The 24,559-nt window shown below is 32.5% G+C and overlaps 2 protein-coding genes and 1 pseudogene across 5 annotated transcripts; all 3 read left to right on the top strand.

Annotated features, from left to right (window-relative positions):
• The first annotated feature begins 8,055 nt into the window (after positions 1–8,055).
• On the top strand, positions 8,056–15,690 carry LOC128039279 (homeobox-leucine zipper protein HDG5-like). 4 transcript variants are annotated; one of them, XM_052627749.1, is made up of 12 exons: positions 8,056–8,197; positions 8,562–8,726; positions 8,823–8,965; positions 9,057–9,174; positions 9,578–9,760; positions 10,114–10,557; positions 10,645–10,743; positions 13,709–13,927; positions 13,996–14,164; positions 14,249–14,517; positions 14,771–14,866; positions 14,949–15,690. In XM_052627749.1, the coding sequence occupies exons 2-12, from the start codon at positions 8,592–8,594 to the stop codon at positions 15,363–15,365; spliced, it is 2,292 nt and encodes a 763-aa protein (XP_052483709.1). In that variant the 5' UTR covers positions 8,056–8,197; positions 8,562–8,591; the 3' UTR covers positions 15,366–15,690. The 4 variants fall into 4 exon arrangements, with proteins under 4 accessions (XP_052483709.1, XP_052483707.1, XP_052483706.1 ...); XM_052627747.1 differs by lacking the exon at positions 10,645–10,743 and adding an exon at positions 13,536–13,634 and having other exon boundaries at positions 8,552–8,726; XM_052627746.1 differs by having other exon boundaries at positions 8,552–8,726.
• LOC128039280 (homeobox-leucine zipper protein HDG5-like) lies at positions 10,873–12,791 on the top strand (annotated as a pseudogene).
• Positions 15,691–22,768: 7,078 nt separating the features above from the next.
• On the top strand, positions 22,769–24,530 carry LOC105789376 (probable calcium-binding protein CML18). Its single transcript, XM_052627745.1, has 2 exons — positions 22,769–23,699; positions 24,091–24,530. Exon 1 carries the CDS (start codon positions 22,961–22,963, stop codon positions 23,453–23,455), a length of 495 nt encoding a protein of 164 aa, XP_052483705.1. The 5' UTR covers positions 22,769–22,960; the 3' UTR covers positions 23,456–23,699; positions 24,091–24,530.
• The last annotated feature ends 29 nt before the right edge of the window (positions 24,531–24,559 follow it).

Below are 24,559 nucleotides of genomic sequence, written 5' to 3'. Positions count from 1 at the left end.
CAATATGTTTACTTTTGATAATTCAATTTCAAAATGTTATAAAATGGCCATTGAACTACTCGAAAATGTTCATTTAAATCACTAGGATGTTAAAATCGTCGTTGTACAACCTTCTCTGTTTACATCACATGCACCAATCAAAAGCTTTCCTTTCCCTTTTCTTCTACACTTTAGTTTTTTTTTTTATAAAACTTTTGAATTTCACAAATCTGTAAACTAAAATCCAAATAATTTTTTTCTTCGATCTCTGATACTAACCATTAGATCGACTTGGATCTAAGGTATGTTCTTTTACTTGTCATTAGGTACTAATCCACTATCCCAATCGTCATTTGGAGCTCGCTAGCCAAACTTCTTAAAAAAAAAAGTAACAACTTAGTGACTTGAATAAAAGAACCTTTAAATAGTTCATGTCTTAAATGAAAACTTTCGAATTGTTTAGTGACCATTTTGTAACTTTTTGAACTTGAATGACTAAAACATATACTTACTAATAATTTAATGACCTTAAGTGTAGTTTACGAGAAAAATATATAACTATTATATTTTACTAGGTGATATCTTGTGGTTTATTGATAGCTTATAAATTTATACATGGTTAGTGCATCAAATATGAAAGCGGTGAAGTATTATTGAAAATGAAGTCTTTTTGTCAAATTTTGTTATTAGTTCCTTTGAGGGTTTAGTTTTTGTGCTCTAATTTAGTTATTATATTTTTTGAATTTCGAAATTCCAATCTTGACCAAATAGTTGTTGAATTTGTTCTCTCTAGAATCTTACGTGACAAACATATCACATGTATAATGTCACTCCAGCTTGCTATATTTGTTTATGAATTTAATCACTTGTGACGTTTATAGTGTGACATACCTAAATCCTGAGTGGATGGCAGACTATGTATGTGTAACTCATACACTTTGATGTAAGTGAAAGTCTGAGTTCGAATAGAAAAGGAATCGAAAGCCAGTGTGTTTGGTGTATGACTTCTATAGTATTTAGCATCATTCACAACAGTGGAATTCATAGCTCAAGATAAGGGTAAATGATATATTGCTATAAAATAACGGAGCAGTTCGTGGAACAAGAATAACAGAGAAGACCGTTTGGTTGAAAGTTGAGAACAACGAACGTCTGCTAAGCTGAAAACACATGTATGAATTCGGTTAGGGTTTCTTGCTATAAAATATCACAAATCAGTTTTCAAAATTTTAATTTTTCGTTGTGCAAGAAAACCGTTTTCAGACCGAAATTTTTTCCAATAGTTTTCTGATGAATTGATTAGAGATGTAGTTGATGTTAAACTAACAGAGAGCATGAAAAATTCCCTAGTTTAGCTTATAAATCGAGAGGAGATTAAAGCTTCAATTTTTTTGATGAATATTGGTGGTAAGGCTCCTAGGCCAGATGGGTTTTCAACAAAATTTTATGCCTGGTGATGAATGTATTATTTGGATTATTGAACTTGACAGGTCTTCATGGAGTGTTTGGCTATCATCCTATGTGTCAGAAGCTATATTTAACTCAATTTTGTTGATGACCTTTTGGTATTCACTAAGGGCAACTCAGAATTTATCTTGCCAATTGGAAATGCATTGGATTTGTTCTATAAAATACCAGGGGTTTCAGGTGAATTTTTTCAAAAGTAAGTTATATAGTGGAGGGGTTGGCTCAGATGAGTTGCTTTCAATTGTGGAAATTACTGGGATAAAGATTGGAACACTCTTAGTGCATTATCTTAGGGTTTCACTTCTTACACAAAACTTGAACAGTGGGAATTGTGATTCTTTAGTGGAAAAGATTACTAAACACATTCAAAGTTGGGCTTCTCAATGCTTATCTTATGTTGATAGACTCCAACTTATTTAATATGTTTTGTTTAGTATGCAAAAATTTTGGTGTCGTATTTTTCTTTTTCCCTCTAAAGTTATTAAAAAGGTGAATAAGTTGTGTAATTCCTTTATTTGGAAAGGGCATGAGCTTTTTGCTAAAGGTGCCAAAGTTAGTTGGGATAAGGTATATTATCCGAAGGTGGTCTCGGTTTTAAGAAACTTCCAATTTGGAACAGAGATTTCATTATGAGATGTTTGTGGCTTATCCTAATCAAGGTTGGTTCTCTTTGGGTGGCTTGGTCTAAGCTATATGTTCTCAAGAGTCCAAATATTTGGCAAGTGCAGTCTCTACCTAAGCCTATAGAATTTAAAGCTTAAGGATGTTACGTTGAATTTATGGGATCTACCAGAGCCATACAAAGCTAATAGAATTTAGGAAAGAACTAGACAACAACTTGACAAAAGTTCTTGGCATATAGTGGTATAAGGGAGCCCTACAATTCCATGACATGCATTCATCATATGGTTATATAGACCTTTGGAGAACCACATGCCAAAAGCTAGCTATTGATGTTAGAGAGCCTAAGTCCATATAAATCCCACTAGGAAATCCCTTTTTTTCTTATGTGGGATCCAAGTCTCATTCCTTGCAATTGGCATATAACAATCCACCACGCTTCGCAGCCTCGTCACCCACACGAACTAGCTTTATGCTAGCTAGCCTCAAGTGAACACGGTAACTTCGTCGTCACCACTCACACCACACGATTGTAACTGAGAAACATGATGACTGACTCTGATACCAAGTGATATAAACCTTTGAAGAACCGCACCCCAAAAGCTACCTATTGTGGTTTAAGAGCCTAGGTCAATATAAACCCCACTAGGAAATCCTTTATTTTCCTATATGGGATCCATGTCTCATTCCTTGCAATTGACACCTAGCATAGTCCAAGACAAGTTACACAGTCAAATTGATACTTTATGTTGTTTGTGTGACATTGAGGATGAGTCGAGCAATCATTTATTTGCGTCTTATTTGTTTTCTAACTTGCTTTAGGTGAGAATTTTGCTAGAATGTGGGGAGTTTTTGTGGCATGAATCTTGTGCTAATATGTTGAACTGGGTTTTGGAGTATGGGAAAAGGAAGTCCCTAGAAGCCACTATTATAAAGGTTTCTTGGAATGCTTTCATTTACTATGTTTGGCAAGAGAGGAATGGAAGATTGCATGGAAAGTCATCAAGGCAAATTCAAACTCTTTTTAATTAGATTAAAATTTATGTAGGGTTTGAGGGCTAGTGGTGTGCTTTATTTTACCTATTATATAAAACTTTGCTATTTTTTCATGGTTGAATTGAAATGTTCACTTATCCAAAAAAATAAAAAAAAATATTGTGATGAATCCAAATTTAACAAAATAATTTTAACAAGGTTAACAATTGGACTTGAAATTTGAAATCTGAAATGTAATGGACTAAATTTCTAAAAATGAAAGTACAAAGACTATGTTTTAAATTTGTAAAGAATACATAAACTTATAACGTATTTTAACCAACTAGAAGTCATAGTGTTAAGAAGTGATGGGCTTTGACCCTAGAGTATATGGTCAATCCCAAGCGACCATTTATATTGATCCAAGGCTTTGAATCATATATTATACATAAAATTGGGTGTTGTCCCAACTAACCAAGAAAATTATTGTCATGCAAATAGGTTGGTCTCTAGCTTGCTGAGGTAATGACTAGATAAAGATAATCCATAATTGTAGGAGTATTAGAGTAATAGTAATTATTGAACAGAAAAAGAAAAGAAAAGAGTAGCAGTACCTGATTTGAATAAATACACAAAGGGTGAAAGTGGAGTGGGTGAGAAATGCTGTACCAAAGTAAATGTTAGGGGTGGCGAGGGGGAACTGTAATTGAATATATAGGTGCTTGTTGGAACCAAAAGTCAGCAAAAAGCAACAGCCCATGAAATGTCACAGTTGTGGGCCATTTCATCACCCCCATTTGCCATCATATGTATTTGATATTTTTCATGTCGGTTTTATAGTTTAATTTAATGGTTTATGATCAGTACTCCCGTGATGTCCTCTCGTTATGAAAACAATGCACATTGCTATTGCACTCAACACTTGTTATTAATAAAAAGATAAAAACTTATGAAGACAATGTACATTACTATTGCACCCAAGGGGCAACACAAGTTTGAATATTAAAGACGATATTTTTAGGAGGAGTAGTTACGAACCCTGAACGTAAAAAAGTGAGGTTAGAGGGTGGCACCCTCTACTCCCCTTACATTGAGTGCATTAATTTTAGGGTATAACTACACAGTTTGCTACTCATTTATTGCAGTTATATATGATACGATAAGGTATAAGTTGGATATGTTAATTAAGTGAATCTCATTCATAGTTTGTTTATGTTGTACAAGCAAATATAAGATATAGTTTTGTATCAGAATATATTATATAGTAATTAATTAGACACCACCATAATTGTCCACTTAGAAAATAATAAATTAATTTGTGTCCAACACTCCACATTTCTCATTCTCAGGTCATATGATATCATCAATGCCATTAATTAATTTAATACATGCATTAGCATTGAATATATAATCAATTACCTCCTCTATTATTATATAATAATAGCAACACACGTACACATCCACCCCCCAAGTGTTAACAGTAAATATGGTCTCAATGTACTTTCCAACATTTGAAGCTTTAAATTCATATTTATATCCGAATTTTTTAACATTTTTTTTATTTGAGTTGAATTATTGATTAAAAGTGGTACGTGAAGCTCTACTTAATATAAAATTTGAGATTTCTGGGTAATTGTGGGTTTGGGTATTTTTTTGTGAAAGTCATTTTGAGCTTAACCTATTTGAGTCTAGTAATCTTTTCAACTTCAAATCATTGATATTTTGATGGTCAAGTTTATTCATAAAAGGAACCATGTTTGTCTTTTAACACCCAAGGTGGTATTACCATTTCCTCATTTGGTTTTGAGCTTCATAACTCTCATCATTTAAATCCAACATCCTTTTCATCAAAAAAAAATGACAGTAATTACAAAAATGTTACGTGTAATCAACAATCTAATACATGAAAGCAATTATTCATTTGCCCAACTTTTGAATCAAAAGTATTAATTAAAATGTCTAATGTTGGATTTTATAAATGAAAAAATCTTTCATTAAGGAATTTGATTCGAATTAATTTCGATTTTAAATAAAATCCAATATGATTACTAGATACCTAAAAAGAAAAAAAGTGTAGTAGCTATTGCTTTAATGAAGTTGTTTAGTAAATTCAATGTAAGAAAGAGGTGGTCCTTGTGATGAAGACACCCTTGGATTTTAGCACAAATGGTCAAAACCCCATTTATGTCTTCACATTTATGCCAAAGTCTCCCTTCCCTTTAGATTTAATAATTTGTGTATATACTTGTGATGTATAAATATGATGATTATTATATCTTAGAGGTAGAATATAATTTTTGAACCTTCAATTTACAAAATTACTTCTATTTGGGTATTTCTATCTTTTATTCACTTTGATATTCAAAATTTGACAATTATATTTATTTTGGTCCCTAAATTTGAAAAATATAAAAAGTTTAATGATGTGACACTACGAGATTATATCACACCATCACTTAAAAATTAAAAAAATTACATAATTTTTCAGGTGATGACATGGTACAACCTTAGAGTGTCACATATGGTTTTCTAATAGTCGGATTAGTGGTTGAACCGATCAGACCATTGCTTATTGATTTAGTCAGTTTGATTGATTCGAAAGTTATATCAATAATGATTAAATAAAAAAAATCATTTTTTTAAATATTAACATAGTTCAGCTTGTTCAATTATTGTTTTTTGTCTCAGTTTTCGATTTAGTAGGTTCTCAGTCTAATCAGTTCAACTAACCAATCAAGTCATGTTCCAAGAATACTGGTTACATCATCAAAGCTTGATGAAATCCAAGTTTATGGACAAAAATGGATCTAGTTGTCAAGTTCATGTACCAAAATGGACCTAATAAAAAGTTTCAAGGGACAAAAATTAGATTATCCCTAAAAATAAATAAAGCTTTAGTTAAATTGGTAAAATTAAACCTTTAGAAAAAAAAAATGATGATTTATGTTCAAATCTTTCTTTATATTGATTTAACTTATATTTTATGTAAATTTATATATATATATATAAACCACCTCAAAATAATATTTATTACTTTATAAATTATTTTAATAATTTCTTAATTAAATTGAGATATATTTTATATAGCATATATATTAAATGTGTTGTTATATATATATATAATATTAATGCATTACTTAAAACATTCCTTAAAATTTTGCTAAAAAACTATCAAACTATTAATTAATACTTGTAAGGAGGAGTACATTACTCACCTAAATCTACTCAAGTTTGTATCCTTTAAGATTCTTCACTGACATTTTGATGTCTTAAATATGTTTATATTTAATAAACTAATAAGACATAAATTATTGATTTATCTTATTCTCTCTATATTTTAAATTTTGGGTTTTCGATTAAATCTATTAAGTCAAATTCTGCTATTAATTTCTATTATATATAACTTGTGGTTTTAGTTATTATTTTCAATTTAATCCTTCTTAACTTACGTACTTTTTAAAATTTGAAATTTCAGTCATATTTAAACTATAGTTATTAAATCAATTAATTAAATTGATTTTTAAATATATATATGAAAATAATAAAATTTTAAAAATATCACACACTTCAATATTTCTTCTGGGAGGCCCACTTCTAATAGAAACGGACGGCTTTGATCCATTTAGCGTTTGACATTTTCAGCCAGCAATTCCTAATGGAAATTTGAAAGTTTTCATTTAAGCTATTGAGTGGTTGAAATTGTTGTTGTATGACATTTTTTATTCGCATTGTCTACCCCAATTGAAATGTCTTATTCCTCATCTTTTTTACAATTTATTTTTTTCATGAAAAAACTTTGAATGTCATGAATTAACAAACTAAAATCTAAACAGTTTTCATCTCCAATCTCGACACTGATCAAATTGTAAACATGTACTTATACTTTTAAAAAAAACTTAATAGAACAGTGACTAAATTAACAAATTTTGAATAGTTTAATGACTTACATGAAATTTTTGAATAGTTCAATGATTATTTTATAATATTTTAAAGTTAATAACTAAAATATAAACATACTAATAGTTTAGTGAGTTAGGGTGGAATTTGACAAAACATTTACCATAGCAAAAATAACGCACGCGAAAAGAGAGCGTGAAAGTAAGGAATCAAAATCAGAGGAACTTTAAACTCACGATATTGGCATGCGCGTGTATTAAGGAAATTTAAATTTAAAAAATGTTTTGACTTTCTATTACCTTTTTTTTTTTTCATTTTGGGAAACGTATGGAAGAGAGGACCAGACTGTAATAAAATTTGGATTTATTTGAAACCGCAGTTACAATATCCTTGTATTAAAATTTGTATTTAATTGCATTAAATGTCTTCTAATTTGTACTTTAGATTTTAAATATTTCAATTCAGTTTTCTAAGTTTTATGTTTTATATCAATTAAGTCCTTCTCACAGTTTAGCTATCAATTTAGGTTTTAAATTGCAGTTTGGAGTTGAAGTTAAAATACCATGAAGGCCTTTGTACTATGAGTTATATGCAATTTGCTCTTTTTACTCATAAAATGGGCAAAGTAGTCCATAGACGTTAAATTAAAGAGTAAATTGGTGCTTTTGGTTTAAAAATTCACTTATTTCTACCGTTAAAAACTGATCCCTATATATCAGCATGAGGTACACATAGCACGCCTAATGTAACTGCTTGATTATTCCATCAACTAAGCTTGTTTTTAAGAGTAGAAATGGATGTAATTTTAACATAAAGGACCGTTTTACTTTTTAATCTAGTATAAGAACTTCCAGAATCTTTACAATTTGATCCACATGTTTTCAACATACTCCACTATCATGTTTTTAGTTTCAGTTTAACATCCAATCCAAGCCAACAACAAGGCTTATGAGCTGATGATAGAATTACTGCGATCTTAATTAATTATTTTTTGGAATTCTAAGATAAAATCAAAATATGGAGAGTAAAATAAAGGATGTGCATTGCAATTAAGAACAAAATATGATTTGAAGAAGCAAGAGAGAGAGAGAGAGAGAGAGAGAGAGAGAGAGGGGGGGGGGACAGAGCTGTGAGTGTCTATTTTAGGTATACAAATCAAAGTAAAAAAGCAAAGAAAAGAAAAGAAATAGAGGGAGAGATTTCTTTTTCTCTTCTTCACCTTCTTCTGCAGAAGAAAACACCGACAACATTAGTTGTGGTATTTATTATTTTACTCTTCATTTTTTTTCTTGTGTTTGGTTTAATTTCTCAAGCTTTGGTTCATGGTGGGTTTTCATTGTATATTGTAAAGCCACCTTCATTCGACTTTTTTTGGGTTGTTTTTTCTTTAATTTAATTTATATTTTTGGTGTTTTTTTTTTGAAGCTGAAGCAGTGGTCTTTTTCATTTTGGAAAAGATCACATCATTTACCTTTTTTTGCACTTAATTTTAGACTATATAATTTGCTCTTTTATTATATGTTACTGTCTTCTTCTTCCCAATAATTCTTTGTTTATATATATATATATATATGGAGCAATACATATATTCTTATATGTAATGTGTTTCAAGTGAAGCAAAGACTGTGAGAGAAACAAAAAGAGGGAGAAAAATGTATGGAGATTGTGAAGCTATTTCATCAATGGGAGGGAATATGGTGGTGTCTTCAGAAACTTTATTTACATCAACATTTCAAAACCCTAATTTCACTTACTTGCCTTTGGAGCCTTTACCTCCTATGATCCCTGTAAGTTTTTTTTTTTTTTTGTTATTTCATGTTATTTCACACACACAGAAACAAAAAACCATTTATTTTATGTTTTTATTATATATTATTGAATAGAAAGAAGAAAATGGGTCATTGTTGAGAGGAAAAGAGGAGATGAAAAGTGGTTCCGAAAGTGAATTACAAGAAACCACTGAGCAGCCGTTGAAGAAGAAACGTTACCATCGACACACTGCTCATCAGATCCAAGAACTGGAAGCGTAAATTCATTTTTGTTTAAAAAATATATATCAAATTCTAAGAAATCTTTGTGTTTTTAAAGAAGAATGTTGGTGTTGGTGTTTTTTGCAGTGTTTTTAAGGAATGTCCTCATCCAGATGACAAACAAAGGATGAAACTAAGTCAAGAACTTGGCCTGAAACCACGACAAGTCAAGTTCTGGTTTCAAAACCGGCGTACTCAGATGAAGGTAAAACCGTGTTTTGTTTAGCGTTGCTGTTTTAAATGGTAAGCACATCATAATTAATCTTTATTTAACACAAAACAGAAAAAAACGAGTCCCGAGGAAAAAGCATTGATGGCATTTGCATGAAAACCAGTTAAAACCCTAAACAGCTATACCCTTTTATTAGAGAAAAATGGTAGGAGCAGAAAAGGAAGGATGTTATTTAATTTGGGGCCACTCCAGTACTGCTGTGTTAGTCTTTGTATATCTGTAAACTATACAGTCTGTAATCCATTAATATGGACTACTGGGATTTCATCATTAAACTCCTTTACCTGCTAATGTGCTTCTCACTGCAGTTAATGCCTAAATTCATTCAATCAACCTCTTAACCATATTATCACTCTTTTGGTTTTTCAATGCTTAGGCTCAACAAGATAGATCGGAGAATGTGATACTTAGAGCTGAAAATGAGTCTTTGAAGAGCGAGTTTTACAGGCTACAAGCTGAACTCAGTAAACTCGTTTGTCCTAATTGTGGTGGTCCACCTGTGCCTGGTGGGGTTTCTTTTGATGAACTTCGTATTGAGAATGCTCGGCTCGGTGAAGAGGTTATTTCATCAACATTTCTACTTTTCTCTTTTTTATGTACATAAAAGTTGGATTGCGTTTTGCTCCCGCTAGTTGAAAAATGAGAAAATTAGTCCATATATATTAGATTAAAAAATAAATTAACTCTTTTGTTAAAAATTTCATTCATTTCTACTATTAAAAACTGGTCAGCATGAAGCATGTGCTTTCATTATTCCGTTAATATAATATATGTTTATCTAATGTACCAGGATTAATTTGTCTATTTTTTAAATAGAGTGAATAAAATAGAATAGAACTCCTACTATAAGGGTGTCCTTGAAACTTTTACTATTATACATATTATCCCTCAATATAATATATGTTTGGACAGTTGGAACGTGTGTGTGCCATAGCTTCTCGTTACATTGGTCGGCCAATTCAAACAATGGGTGCATTGATGCCACCTTCATTAGAATTGGACATGAACATATATCCAAGACAATTCCTTGAACCTATGCCTCCTACCTTGTCCGAAACACCCTCTTATCCCGACAATAACAACCTCATCTTAATGGAAGAGGAGAAAACTATTGCAATGGAACTCGCTATGTCCGCCACCGATGAAGTCGCGAAGATGTGTCGAACGAACGAACCCCTTTGGGTTCGTAACAACGAAACCGGGAAGGAAGTGCTTAACCTCGACGAACATTCCCGAATGTTCCACTGGCCACTAAATCTGAAGCAACGCTCAAGTGAATTCAGGACCGAAGCTAGCCGTGATAGTTCAGTGGTTATAATGAATAGCATTACTTTGGTAGACGCATTTGTGGATGCCGTAAGCTTCCCATTTCCTTATAATTTCATATAATACTATGGTTAATTGCAACAATATCGCTTTAAAATGTGTGTTTTCTCCTTGTAGAACAAATGGATGGAGCTGTTTCCTTCAATAGTAGCTAGAGCCAAATGTGTTCAAGTTATATCACAAGGTGTTTCGGGAACCAACGGTTGCCTTCAATTGGTATCAACTCGTATCAGAAGGTTAATTCAATTTTATTTGTAATAATCCGTCTTAATATTGTTTTATTTGTGCAGATGTATGCTGAATTGCATGTGCTGTCGCCATTGGTGCCCACGCGAGAGGCATATTTCCTACGATATTGCCAACAACAAAATGTGGAAGATGAAACATATTGGGCAATCGTTGATTTCCCACTCGATGGCTTTCATAACAGTTTACAAACATCATTTCCTTTATACAAAAGAAGGCCTTCTGGTTGTTTGATTCAAGACATGCCTAATGGCTACTCAAGGTGCGTCCATTCAATTTTTAAAACTTGAATTACTTTTGCATACTGAAAATAATAATAAAAAAGTGCAGGTGACGTGGGTAGAACATGCAGAGATAGAAGAGAAACCAATCCATCAAATATTCAGTCACTTCGTACACAGTGGGATGGCATTTGGAGCAAATCGTTGGTTAGCTGTTTTAGAGAGACAATGCGAAAGGATTGCTAGTCTCATGGCCACTAATATCCCCGACATTGGAGGTTCTTAATAAATTGTCATGTCTTTTTTTTTTTTGGGTTTCCAATACCATGAGATTCACATTACACCCATTTTATTGTCACAAACAGTGATACCATCACCAGAGGCAAGGAAGAATCTAATGAGACTGTCCCAAAGGATGATAAGAACATTCTGTGTGAACATCAGCAGTTGCAGTGGTCAGGTTTGGACAGCTGTTCCTGATTCCTCCGATGATACTGTTAGAATCACCACAAGGAAAGTGAGTGAAGCAGGTCAACCCAATGGTCTCATTCTTTGTGCTGTTTCCACCACTTGGCTGCCTTATCCTCACCACCATGTCTTCGATCTTTTGAGGGATGAACGCCGCCGTGCTCAGGTTCCATTTACTTTTTCTATGGTTTAATTTTGCTCTACAATACTCATTTTCCAAATTTAAATTTCACTCTATGCATTTATATTATTTATTAAAATAAAACTGATAACACTTCCTAGTAAATGTGTTCCATTTAAGATGATGTAAAAAAATAAAAGATTAAAACACCCATTTTACTTCATATATATTTTTATAAATATAGGTGTTTTGGTATGTTATATTATGATGCTAAACTTGGTAGTATACTATGATGCAGCTGGAGGTGCTATCAAATGGGAATGCCTTACATGAAGTGGCTCATATTGCTAATGGTTCCCATCCTGAAATTGCATTTCACTCCTTAGAATCAACGTAATTCACTTCAATTTTCTACAATCCCCCTTTTCGACATGGAATTAAAACCCTATAAGCTTCAAATGCACAGGTTGCCAGCAACTCATCACAACACGTAGACCTAATGCTACAAGAGAGCTGCACCGACAAATCCGGCAGCCTTGTCGTGTACTCAACCGTAGACGTCGATTCCGTTCAGCTGGCGATGAGTGGCGAGGACCCGTCGTGTATCCCATTGCTTCCCTTAGGCTTCTTTATAACCCCAATGGAACTGATGAATGATGGTGGGTGTAAAGACGAAGCAAATGGGCATAATATTACAACAGGAAGTTTACTCACCGTTGGACTTCAAGTTCTAGCCAGCACAATACCATCGGCAAAGATCAATTTGTCGAGCATTGCAGCCATTAACAATCATTTATGCACCACCGTTCAACAAATCAGCAGTGCTTTGAGTAGCAACTGCATCGGGTATTGCAATGATGGTGACAATGGTAAAGAAAAATAGTGTGTTGGTGATTGGTGAATTACCCATAACATCCTTAATTTTGTTAACTAATTGAGGAAGTTATTGGTAATTTTACTGAAAATCATGCACTGGGATTTGTAGTAATTTTAATGTGGTAAATAAAGAGTGTAATGATGATGGAGGGTTAAATTTGAAAACTTGTGGGGAGTATAGGTGAAGTCAAGAGCGCACCAATTGTGACCCTTTGCTTTTAATGGTAAAGGCCACCAATTAGCGAGGGTGGGTGGTTCGGGTATTGACTTCAGCTTTCTTGCCCTTTTTTGTTAAATTTTTTAGCTATAATGAACCTAAGTATTTGACTTAATCATTTGTGCATGTCTAATTATGGTTTTAGATCATAGTCTTTATCAGTTTTATTTAAAGTTAATTGTACTAAACATTTCTAAATTATATCGTCCTTAAATTTTAAAATATTTTAATTCTAAATTCAAATTATCAATCTTATATCAATAAAGTTTTTTTCTTTTACTAATATACCTCTATGTGTCCTCCCACGTGTCATAATCCACAAGCTCAACGTGCCCATAATAACGAATCTCCTAATCAAGTGAACTTGGAGAATCTTGAACCATCGCAACATGTTGAACACTTATGGATCAGTTCACCATCGCTAGATGCACATGGGATCTCAAACTTATTGATAACCCAGTTGTTTTAAGAAGTCATATCCTAGAACATTACTTCATCGCCACTGTGACGGAATAAGCTATAACTCCACTGCCAGTGAGCTCGAGGCACGTGAACATCTTTATTTCTTATATAGAAGCCCACCATAACATATGAGAACAAGCGTAACAACGAAACCAGGAAGGAAGTGCTTAACCTCGACGAACATTCCTGAATGTTCCACTGGCCACTAAATCTGAAGCAACGCTCAAGTGAATTCAGGACCGAAGCTAGCCGTGATAGTTCAGTGGTTATAATGAATAGCATTACTTTGGTAGACGCATTTGTGGATGCCGTAAGCTTCCCATTTCCTTATAATTTCATATAATACTATGGTTAATTGCAACAATATCGCTTTAAAATGTGTGTTTTCTCCTTGTAGAACAAATGGATGGAGCTGTTTCCTTCAATAGTAGCTAGAGCCAAATGTGTTCAAGTTATATCACAAGGTGTTTCGGGAACCAACGGTTGCCTTCAATTGGTATCAACTCGTATCAGAAGGTTAATTCAATTTTATTTGTAATAATCCGTCTTAATATTGTTTTATTTGTGCAGATGTATGCTGAATTGCATGTGCTGTCGCCATTGGTGCCCACGCGAGAGGCATATTTCCTACGATATTGCCAACAACAAAATGTGGAAGATGAAACATATTGGGCAATCGTTGATTTCCCACTCGATGGCTTTCATAACAGTTTACAAACATCATTTCCTTTATACAAAAGAAGGCCTTCTGGTTGTTTGATTCAAGACATGCCTAATGGCTACTCAAGGGTGCGTCCATTCAATTTTTAAAACTTGAATTACTTTTGCATACTGAAAATAATAATAAAAAAGTGCAGGTGACGTGGGTAGAACATGCAGAGATAGAAGAGAAACCAATCCATCAAATATTCAGTCACTTCGTACACAGTGGGATGGCATTTGGAGCAAATCGTTGGTTAGCTGTTTTAGAGAGACAATGCGAAAGGATTGCTAGTCTCATGGCCACTAATATCCCCGACATTGGAGGTTCTTAATAAATTGTCATGTCTTTTTTTTTGGGTTTCCAATACCATGAGATTCACATTACACCCATTTTATTGTCACAAACAGTGATACCATCACCAGAGGCAAGGAAGAATCTAATGAGACTGTCCCAAAGGATGATAAGAACATTCTGTGTGAACATCAGCAGTTGCAGTGGTCAGGTTTGGACAGCTGTTCCTGATTCCTCCGATGATACTGTTAGAATCACCACAAGGAAAGTGAGTGAAGCAGGTCAACCCAATGGTCTCATTCTTTGTGCTGTTTCCACCACTTGGCTGCCTTATCCTCACCACCATGTCTTCGATCTTTTGAGGGATGAACGCCGCCGTGCTCAGGTTCCATTTACTTTTTCTATGGTTTAATTTTGCTCTACAATACTCATTTTCCAAATTTAAATTTCACTCTATGCATTTATATTATTTATTAAAATAAAACTGATAACACTTCCTAGTAAATGTGTTCCATTTAAGATGATGTAAAAAAATAAAAGATTAAAACACCCATTTTACTTCATATATATTTTTATAAATATAGGTGTTTTGGTATGTTATATTATGATGCTAAACTTGGTAGTATACTATGATGCAGCTGGAGGTGCTATCAAATGGGAATGCCTTACATGAAGTGGCTCATATTGCTAATGGTTCCCATCCTGGAAATTGCATTTCACTCCTTAGAATCAACGTAATTCACTTCAATTTTCTACAATCCCCCCCCCCCCCCTTTTCGACATGGAATTAAAACCCTATAAGCTTCAAATGCACAGGTTGCCAGCAACTCATCACAACACGTAGACCTAATGCTACAAGAGAGCTGCACCGACAAATCCGGCAGCCTTGTCGTGTACTCAACCGTAGACGTCGATTCCGTTCAGCTGGCGATGAGTGGCGAGGACCCGTCGTGTATCCCATTGCTTCCCTTAGGCTTCTTTATAACCCCAATGGAACTGATGAATGATGGTGGGTGTAAAGACGAAGCAAATGGGCATAATATTACAACAGGAAGTTTACTCACCGTTGGACTTCAAGTTCTAGCCAGCACAATACCATCGGCAAAGATCAATTTGTCGAGCATTGCAGCCATTAACAATCATTTATGCACCACCGTTCAACAAATCAGCAGTGCTTTGAGTAGCAACTGCATCGGGTATTGCAATGATGGTGACAATGGTAAAGAAAAATAGTGTGTTGGTGATTGGTGAATTACCCATAACATCCTTAATTTTGTTAACTAATTGAGGAAGTTATTGGTAATTTTACTGAAAATCATGCACTGGGATTTGTAGTAATTTTAATGTGGTAAATAAAGAGTGTAATGATGATGGAGGGTTAAATTTGAAAACTTGTGGGGAGTATAGGTGAAGTCAAGAGCGCACCAATTGTGACCCTTTGCTTTTAATGGTAAAGGCCACCAATTAGCGAGGGTGGGTGGTTCGGGTATTGACTTCAGCTTTCTTGCCCTTTTTTGTTAAATTTTTTAGCTATAATGAACCTAAGTATTTGACTTAATCATTTGTGCATGTCTAATTATGGTTTTAGATCATAGTCTTTATCAGTTTTATTTAAAGTTAATTGTACTAAACATTTCTAAATTATATCGTCCTTAAATTTTAAAATATTTTAATTCTAAATTCAAATTATCAATCTTATATCAATAAAGTTTTTTTCTTTTACTAATATACCTCTATGTGTCCTCCCACGTGTCATAATCCACAAGCTCAACGTGCCCATAATAACGAATCTCCTAATCAAGTGAACTTGGAGAATCTTGAACCATCGCAACATGTTGAACACTTATGGATCAGTTCACCATCGCTAGATGCACATGGGATCTCAAACTTATTGATAACCCAGTTGTTTTAAGAAGTCATATCCTAGAACATTACTTCATCGCCACTGTGACGGAATAAGCTATAACTCCACTGCCAGTGAGCTCAGGGCACGTGAACATCTTTATTTCTTATATAGAAGCCCACCATAACATATGAGAACAAGCCAAGAGAGAGAAATCACCTTTCCCTCCCCCTCGTTCTCCTCCTATTAAGACCAATCTCCTAGGACATTTTATCACCATCCAATGGCTCTTCGCCCAATCGAGGGTGAACCACGGCCACGGCATCCAACTCCTCCTCCTTGTAAATCTCAATGGTTAATAATTACTAAAATCGTTACAAAAATTATCATTCACTCTCCTTTTTTCAATTTTACTTTATCTTTAATTTTTAATTTTAAAATTTATGTGGGAATATTTTACTTTTCTTTAAAATATTAATTTCAAATTATGTTACATAATATTTTTACGTATTATTTAATAGTTATGTGGGAACATTTTACTTTTCTTTAAAATTTTAATTTCAAATTATGTTACGAATATTTTAAAATTTGAGAACCAATTTAAGATAAAGATCATAATTTAGGGATATCTTGTGTCTTATTTATATAAAGTTATCAGTAGGTTCAAACCGATAAAGTCTTTAGTAAAAAATTATTAATTGAATTTTTACAATATTGCTACTATCAATTTGGACCATTGTACAACAAAAATTAAAATTGTACTTCAAAATATATCAATCCCTTATATCGATATTTAATTAGTATGGTTTTACACACTTCAATAATATTTTTACGAATTTTATTTTAATAATTTAGTCATCTTATTTTTTTGTTCTATTTATATACATCATGCATGTCAAGTTTAGAGTAAAGAATAAAAATGAACTATTTGTTTAATGTAAAAACCTTTAATCGTTAAATGTACATTAATATAAACAGTATTTTAGATCGACATAATTGAGATATTAAACCAAATCAAAATTTTATATGAATGACAAGTACAATTATTTTGATAAATTCAACGATTGGTTTATTAAAATATTAATAGCAGAAAATGTAACGGAAATATTTAAAACAATATTAGTTTTAAGTGAACTCGATCGTAACGATTTTATATATGAAATTTTGATTTGATGCAATTTTCACAAATCATTTTACATTAGTTCATTTATTTAAATGTGTGCAGTTGAATCGAAATCAAAGTTTTATATATACAAATGAACTGCAATTGAGTTTCATATATATAATAGCACCAAATCGAAGTTCATGTATTAAATTGCACAATATTGAATCAAAATTCATATATGAAGTTAATATTTATCCCTAATTTTACACGGGAGTAAGTGAATCTATGTCTCAAACTATTTCTTACATAATTAATCTACAAGAAAATAAATTCTATGTTGTATAAAAAATTCAATTGAAAGTTAGAGAAAAGCACTATTTTCCCCAAAGACCCTGCTTAGGTTTACAGAAAAAAACTATGGAATCTAAAAGGACCTAAATTCAAAATATACAAAATTAGAAGCAATCAAACCTGTTGAATTCACAAATCTAAAGGAGAATGAATATAGATACATGATTTTTCATCCAAAATAAATTTCGAGATTGTAAGGTTTTTCAGTACTGGAAAAAAAGTCTAGTCTTTTTCCAAACGTCATAGAAATGATTGAAATGGTAGGCACCGTCATCTCTGATGATCCATTTGCAATCATGGCATTGCAAGAACACCGTGAACGCCCAGAAAGCGCCATAGGTTTCTTCGTCGATGTGAACGTAACACCAGCGGAGCGGGAAAATTAACTCCACAAACGACCACGTTATGCTGTCCCCTGGTTCCATCTTTTGCAATCCCTTGTATTCCCCGCCTTCGTCGAATCCACACTTTAGGTAAACGCTGTGGCTGGCTTCGTTTATTAAGGTCACAGTCACCGTGGGGAAAATACTATCAAGGAACGCCGATGATCGGATTGAAAATGACAAAAGTTGAAAGGTAATTAAGAATGTGAAACCTATGAATTTATGGTTACCGACCAACATGGTTATGGAATTTGTTTTTCAAGTGCTTCACCTCAATACAAGGACAAATATATGTGATTTTTAAGGAAGGAATTTAGGGCTGTAGAGAAATTTAAAGAAATGTGGTATTTTTACACATCCTTGTAGTTGTAATTTCATTTGTGATATGTGGTTGTCATATACTGACGAAAGAGATTAATCATTATAAGCTTCCAAATTTATTGATATAAAGGCTAAATGCCAACAATACTAATGGTCAAAAGGGTTGCTCCGACAAAAAATGGATCATTGCCTAATGGGGTTAGTCAGCATGATTCTATAGCAACGATCAATAATCATTGGTTGTTTATACATGTTAATCTAACTCAATTTGTTTCTGACACGTAATGTAACTTGTCATGTTTATTTGGCATTTTTTTATCGAAAAACATCGGAGTCTTTAAGCAAATCTTTGAAGACTTTATTGAAGTCAAAATGTGATGGAAATAGAGTCAAGCAAGATCTTTTGAAGACTCTCAATTAGAGTTGTCTATGGACTGGGTTGATTTGAGTTGGGTTAAGCAAAAAATTTACACTTGGATTTGATCAGAAAAATGGGTTTAAAATTTTGTATAAACCCGACCTAGATGAAAATGCTAAAACTTGAACACGGTTCGGCCCACCCGTATTAAATTTTTGTATATTATTTTTTATATAAAAATAAATTTAAAAATATAATGCATCAAATACACTAAAAACATTAAAATAAATATTTCTCAATAAATGAAAAAAATAAAAAAATATACTTAAATAACTAATATAAATGCAACTTAACAAGCAAATACATCTAAAATAATAGTAAAATAAATAACAAAACAAGATTTATACAATATTCAAATAATAACAAAAAATAGTAACAATATAATAGCAAAATTATAACAAAACAATGAAAAAAAAAAGGCAAAACAGTAAAAAAATAGCAACATTTTTTTTTACAAATTCGGGCCAACCTTGGGCCAAAAAGCTTACTCGAGGTCTGACCCATTTAGAAAATAGGCCTTATTTATTTGTCTAAGCTCATTTTTCAAGCCTATATTTTTGCCCAAACCCTCCCACTTTTTGGGCGAGCCTTCAGGCCGGACCACTCGACTCAGCCTCTAGACAAATCTACTCTCAATGTGGTCAAAGTTTTTTTTTTTTATTTGAAGAGATTTATTTCCTTAAGAATTAATATTACTTAGAGAACATCTCTACTAATTCTTTTCTATATTGAATGCTTTATTGAGCTAAATTTAAAGAGATAACATTCACATTGATTGTAATTTTGCAAGTCACTATATGCTTATTTAAGATAATGCGAGTGAGGACTTATTTTAGTACAAAATGTTGTAAACAACCTATCATCATTATCATTATTCACTTTGTAAATAAGCTTTTGCATTGCGTTGCCAAACTTTTAGGCTCATTCATTACTCGGTAAAATTGAAAAATGAGAGGAAAAAAAAAAAGAATAATTTTGAACTCACTTATGTCCCTCTCTCATTTTGTTTGATATTATTAAGCATGAATGTGGCATTATAAGAGAAAAGATCGATTGAGTCTTAATTCGATTGGTATGGGCAATGTAGGAGGATGAGGGTTCGAGTATGTTGAAGCGCATTATGCTCCTATTTATGGATTGGGGAGAGGCCATGGATATCAAAAAGAGCAGATATGATCAAAACCTATAATAAAATTATTCACAGAAAAAAATTAGTGAGTTATAGAATAAATACAAAAGTTAATTTAAAATATATAAAATTTAAAGGGAGGGACTCACTTACATTGTTTTACATCTTTTCATATATTTTTGTATGATTTATATTTTAACGATCTAACCATTGAATCTATCCTTTGTAATTGTTATGTATGTAAATTTTTGAACCGGTTCGATATCTCTATCATATCGATTTAAGATATTGCATATATTGGTATTTATTAGATGGTTGGATTTTTTAAATTTACGTCAAATTTGACATATATATATATATATATATATATATGAATGGAACAGAGCATTAAAATATTACACATATAAAAATATACTAAAGGTTTTACCTATATGAAATATTAAAATTTATAAACTAAACCAAAATAATTAAATAATATAAACATTTTAATTCTTAAATATTGTTGTGGTTAGATCATCTTTGAATAAAAATTCAACCATGGAGAGCAATTATCGTAAGTAAGGTAGTGAAATCAAATCATGCTAATTAAAATCAATTGATAAAAATGATTATAACAAAATCAACTCAGAATTGAGATTTGAATACTTTAGGGATTAAAGTGTGAAATAAGCCAAAAGTGAAAGCAAATAATTTAATGAAGGCAGGCCAACGAAACATGCCACCACCGTCCTTACTTTAATTAAACCAAAACCACTCTCTGTTACCAAATGCCATCATCTCTGCCCATAACCCATTCAACACTTATTTAAGAGTATAAGACTTTGGGTGAATTCAGAAATCTACAAGGGTTCGAAATTAAATCTTATATTTTTATAATTTTTAAATGATTAAATCATATTTTTACTATTTTTAAGGGGTTACTTTTACTATTTTAAAATTTTAAAATTTTCTAAAGGGCCTAAATAGATAATTTTCTATTTTAAGGGGTCATACGCCACTGGATGTGGGCTTGAGTGAGCTGAAGTACATTATCTTCCTATTTGTGGGTTACGAATGGCAATATAAGAAGATGTGGGTTCAAGTGCGTTGAAGCACATTATCTTCTTATTTATGGGTTCAAGTGACAACGTATCATTTGGTACTCGAGTTTGATATTTTTTAATATAAAATTTATATTATTTTTTGGTACAACTTGACATCTGTATTTAACAAAAATTATATATTTTAAAATCTAAAAATAACAATATTAATATTTTAGTGATTAATTTGGGTTTTAGGATTGATTTGATAAAAGATAATTAACAATATTAATCAATTAATTTAAAAAAATTACAAATTAATCCCTTAATTACTCAAAATTTTTATTTAAATCACTAAATTATTTCCATCTTTCTTTTTCCGAAAAACACTGCTGGGCTTGGATAACGCCGTAACGGTTGATGATAATATTCTTAAGGCAGCAAGAATTACGTGCACCAATCACGGAATTGCTCCAATTTTCAGGTAATTTTTTCTCTCTCTCCAAATTTTCTACTACAAATTGAAAATCAAAGGCTTTAGGAGGATGATTTCAATTATCAATTTTTTTATAATTAATATTTTGTCTCCACGGTGTGGTGTGTGGACTTTTTCATCCTTCTTCTAAAGGGTCAAATTATGATTTCAGTCCTTTTATTATACTCAAATTTCAAAATTGAATGTCTATGTTATTTTTCTCATTTTATTATATTCGAATTTGAAATTAAAATTGAAAATCTATATTGTTAAATCTTCTCGTGACTTTAAGATTTAGGAGTGTACTCGAGTCGAGTCCGAATACTGACAAGTTTGAGCTAATTAAGCTCATACGTATTCAAGCTCGAGATAGACTCAATACTTAAGCTTAAAGTTAATAATATTTTAAGGGAAATAATGTAATTTAATAATATAAAATAGGGGAAACTACAAGTTTAGTCACTTATGTATGGTTCAAATTACGTTTTGGTTATTGAACTTTAAAAAGTTATGATATGGTCACTAACGTTATTGATTTGTTACATCTTGATAACTGAGTTGTTACCGCCTGTTACGATGATTAGGGTAAAGAAGGAAGGAATTTGTGAATATTTTGATGATTGAAGCTGATAAAGGTTGAGGGTTATTGATGAAATGATTATATCGTAACTTTTTAAAGTTCAATGACCAAAATGTAATCTAAACCATACATAAGTGACTAAATATGTAGTTTACCCTATAAAATATTTAAAATATATATTAAAAATGAAAAGTTCGATAAGGTTCACCAGTCGTTCAAGCTGAGTATCACTAAACTCAAATTCGACTAAATCAATAGCTAAAGCTCGACTCAATAATTACTGAATCAAGTTCGAGTTTTTTCAAGTCAAACTCAAATAACTTACAAGTACCGATGTCTCATTTTCACCCTAACAAGATTCAAGAATGAGTAAACAGAATATATATACTTTAATTTCGCATAGTTTCGATCTACTTTTATAATTTTATTAATTAGTTGAAATAAGTAATATAGTTAACTATTCTAAATAAAATATTAAAGTAGATTTTTCCTAAATAATCTCATTTGGCTTATAAAAAGAGTACTTAACTGCACTACGAATCATCAAACTATTACCCTCATTTTAAATTAGTCCTTAAATTTCAAAACATTCGATTTACATCATCAAATTATTGAAGTAATGTCAATCGGGTTCTTTCATTATTAAAATCGTTAATTTAATCATTAATAGAATATAAAAATTTTTAGTCATGCTCTCTTTTTAATTTTAGTGTTTATTTTTAAAAGTTATGCAAAAGAGTTTTAAATTTTTTAAAAATTCATTTTAAATTATACAATATAAAATTTGACATGTCATTGAACGTTCAAAAACAAATTTAAAAACAAAATGACATGATTAATATAACATCGATAATTTAAGGATGTAATTAGAATATTCTAAAATTTAGAGAACAATTTAAAATAAGATCTTATTTTGAGGATGTTTGGTAGAATTATCTCAAAATTTTAATAATAATAAAAAAATAAAGATTGACCTAGAAAGGCTTTTCCATTTATTCCAATAATTTTTCTGTTAGTTTTATTATGATCCGGTATTTGGGTTAGTCACCGGTGAGCAAAGTAAAAGCAGATCCATCAAAAATGGAGGAACAACATTAATATCGATTTTCAAAAACCAATCTTCAATTCTCTTACAACACTCTTTCATGTTCTTCCACCTAGTTTGACTTTCTTTGTTCTTGTTTTCTTTTAAGGTTTTTAGAACATGAGCGACAAGGAAGAACCAACCAAGCTAAACGACGAACAAATCGGTGAACTACGTGAAATCTTCCGTTCATTTGATCGAAACAACGACGGTAGTTTAACTCAACTCGAACTCGGTTCACTCTTACGATCTTTGGGTCTAAACCCGAGTTCCGATCAAGTTGAAGCGTTAATACACAAAGCCGATACGAACAATAATGGGTTAGTTGAATTCTCGGAGTTTGTTTCACTGATGGCGCCGGAACTGTTATCGGAGAAATCGCCTTACAGTGAAGAACAATTGAAACAATTGTTTAAGATGTTCGATAGGGATGGTAATGGATATATCACCGCCGCTGAGTTGGCTCATTCGATGGCGAAGTTGGGACATGCGTTGACGGCGGAGGAATTGACGGGGATGATTAAGGAAGCCGATACCGATGGGGATGGGATGATTAGCTTTGAAGAATTCTCGAATGCGATTACTTCAGCTGCTTTTGATAATTCTTGGGGTTGATTGATGGTGAAAAAAATATAGAGTTATTTTTGTTATGTTCGGCTTCGTTTTATGGTTTTTTTTTTTTTTTGGTTATTTTGTGTAGTTTAATAATGGAGAATTTTTAATTTTATTTTTGGTGTTTATTATAGTGTTTTTTCAGATAATAGATGAACTTGTATGCATGATAATCATAGATCTTGCATAGTAGTATCGGTTTGTTGGATTAAGATCTCCGGAGGCATCTCCTGTTATACGATTTACGGTGGGTACCTTTTTTAGTGTTGTATAAATATTTTGTTTCTCTCACATTTTGCAATCTTTAAAAGCCAATAGCCGTCAGCCCTACTCTCCTTTCTCCTATCTCCCTCTCTTCCCTTTACCCTTTACTCTCTCCTTCTCCCATCTTCCTCTCAATCCTCTTCCTTTCCTTTTCCTCTTTTTCGACAAAATAACCTGGTCTCTCCCTCTTCCACTCGGCTTTCAGCCTCCAGAAAGGTGGAGGAGAGACCCTCAACTTCCCTGTGGTCTTTCCATGGCTCTCTTCCAAGAGCCTGTCTCCCTTTATCTAGTCGGTAGCTTTCTCGATGTCGTTTTTGTTTGTTTTGGCAAGAAGACTATGCGGGGTTGAGCACCATTGACCTTTTGTCTTGAAGGCTTGTGCATGGTGATGTCGATTGAGCTGCTCTGGATCTGTGTGTTTCGAATGCTGATGTCCTCTCAAAGGCTTAGGATTTACAGTATTCGGTGGCCCCGACGTGCTCTACGGTGTCAATGGTGATCCTCGTTAGTAGACTTGTACGTCGAGAGTACGACAGCTTCACCGAGATTGTGGTCCCCGTTTGCATACGGTGACAGATTGGAAGTGGTGAGACTAAGGTTTGTCTCCTCTCGTGTTGGGTTTGGTCATTTCAACTCTTGTACTTCATGTTTTATTTTCTAGACTTTTGGACCCTTGTAATCTTTGGATGTCGATACTCATATCCTTTTTTCTTTTTTATTTGTGCTTTACCCCTTACGAGTTGGATGATCCTTAAGTAATGTTTTGAATGCATATAGGGTAAAGTATGATGTTAGTGGTTGTATTTGTATAGAATTTGGTATTTGGTTCTTTTATTTTAAAAC

Source organism: Gossypium raimondii, chromosome 2 (assembly GCF_025698545.1).
Source record: "Gossypium raimondii isolate GPD5lz chromosome 2, ASM2569854v1, whole genome shotgun sequence".
NCBI classification, from domain to species: Eukaryota; Viridiplantae; Streptophyta; class Magnoliopsida; order Malvales; family Malvaceae; genus Gossypium; species Gossypium raimondii.
Note: the sequence above shows the minus strand (reverse complement) of the source record. Positions and strands in the feature narration are given on the sequence as shown.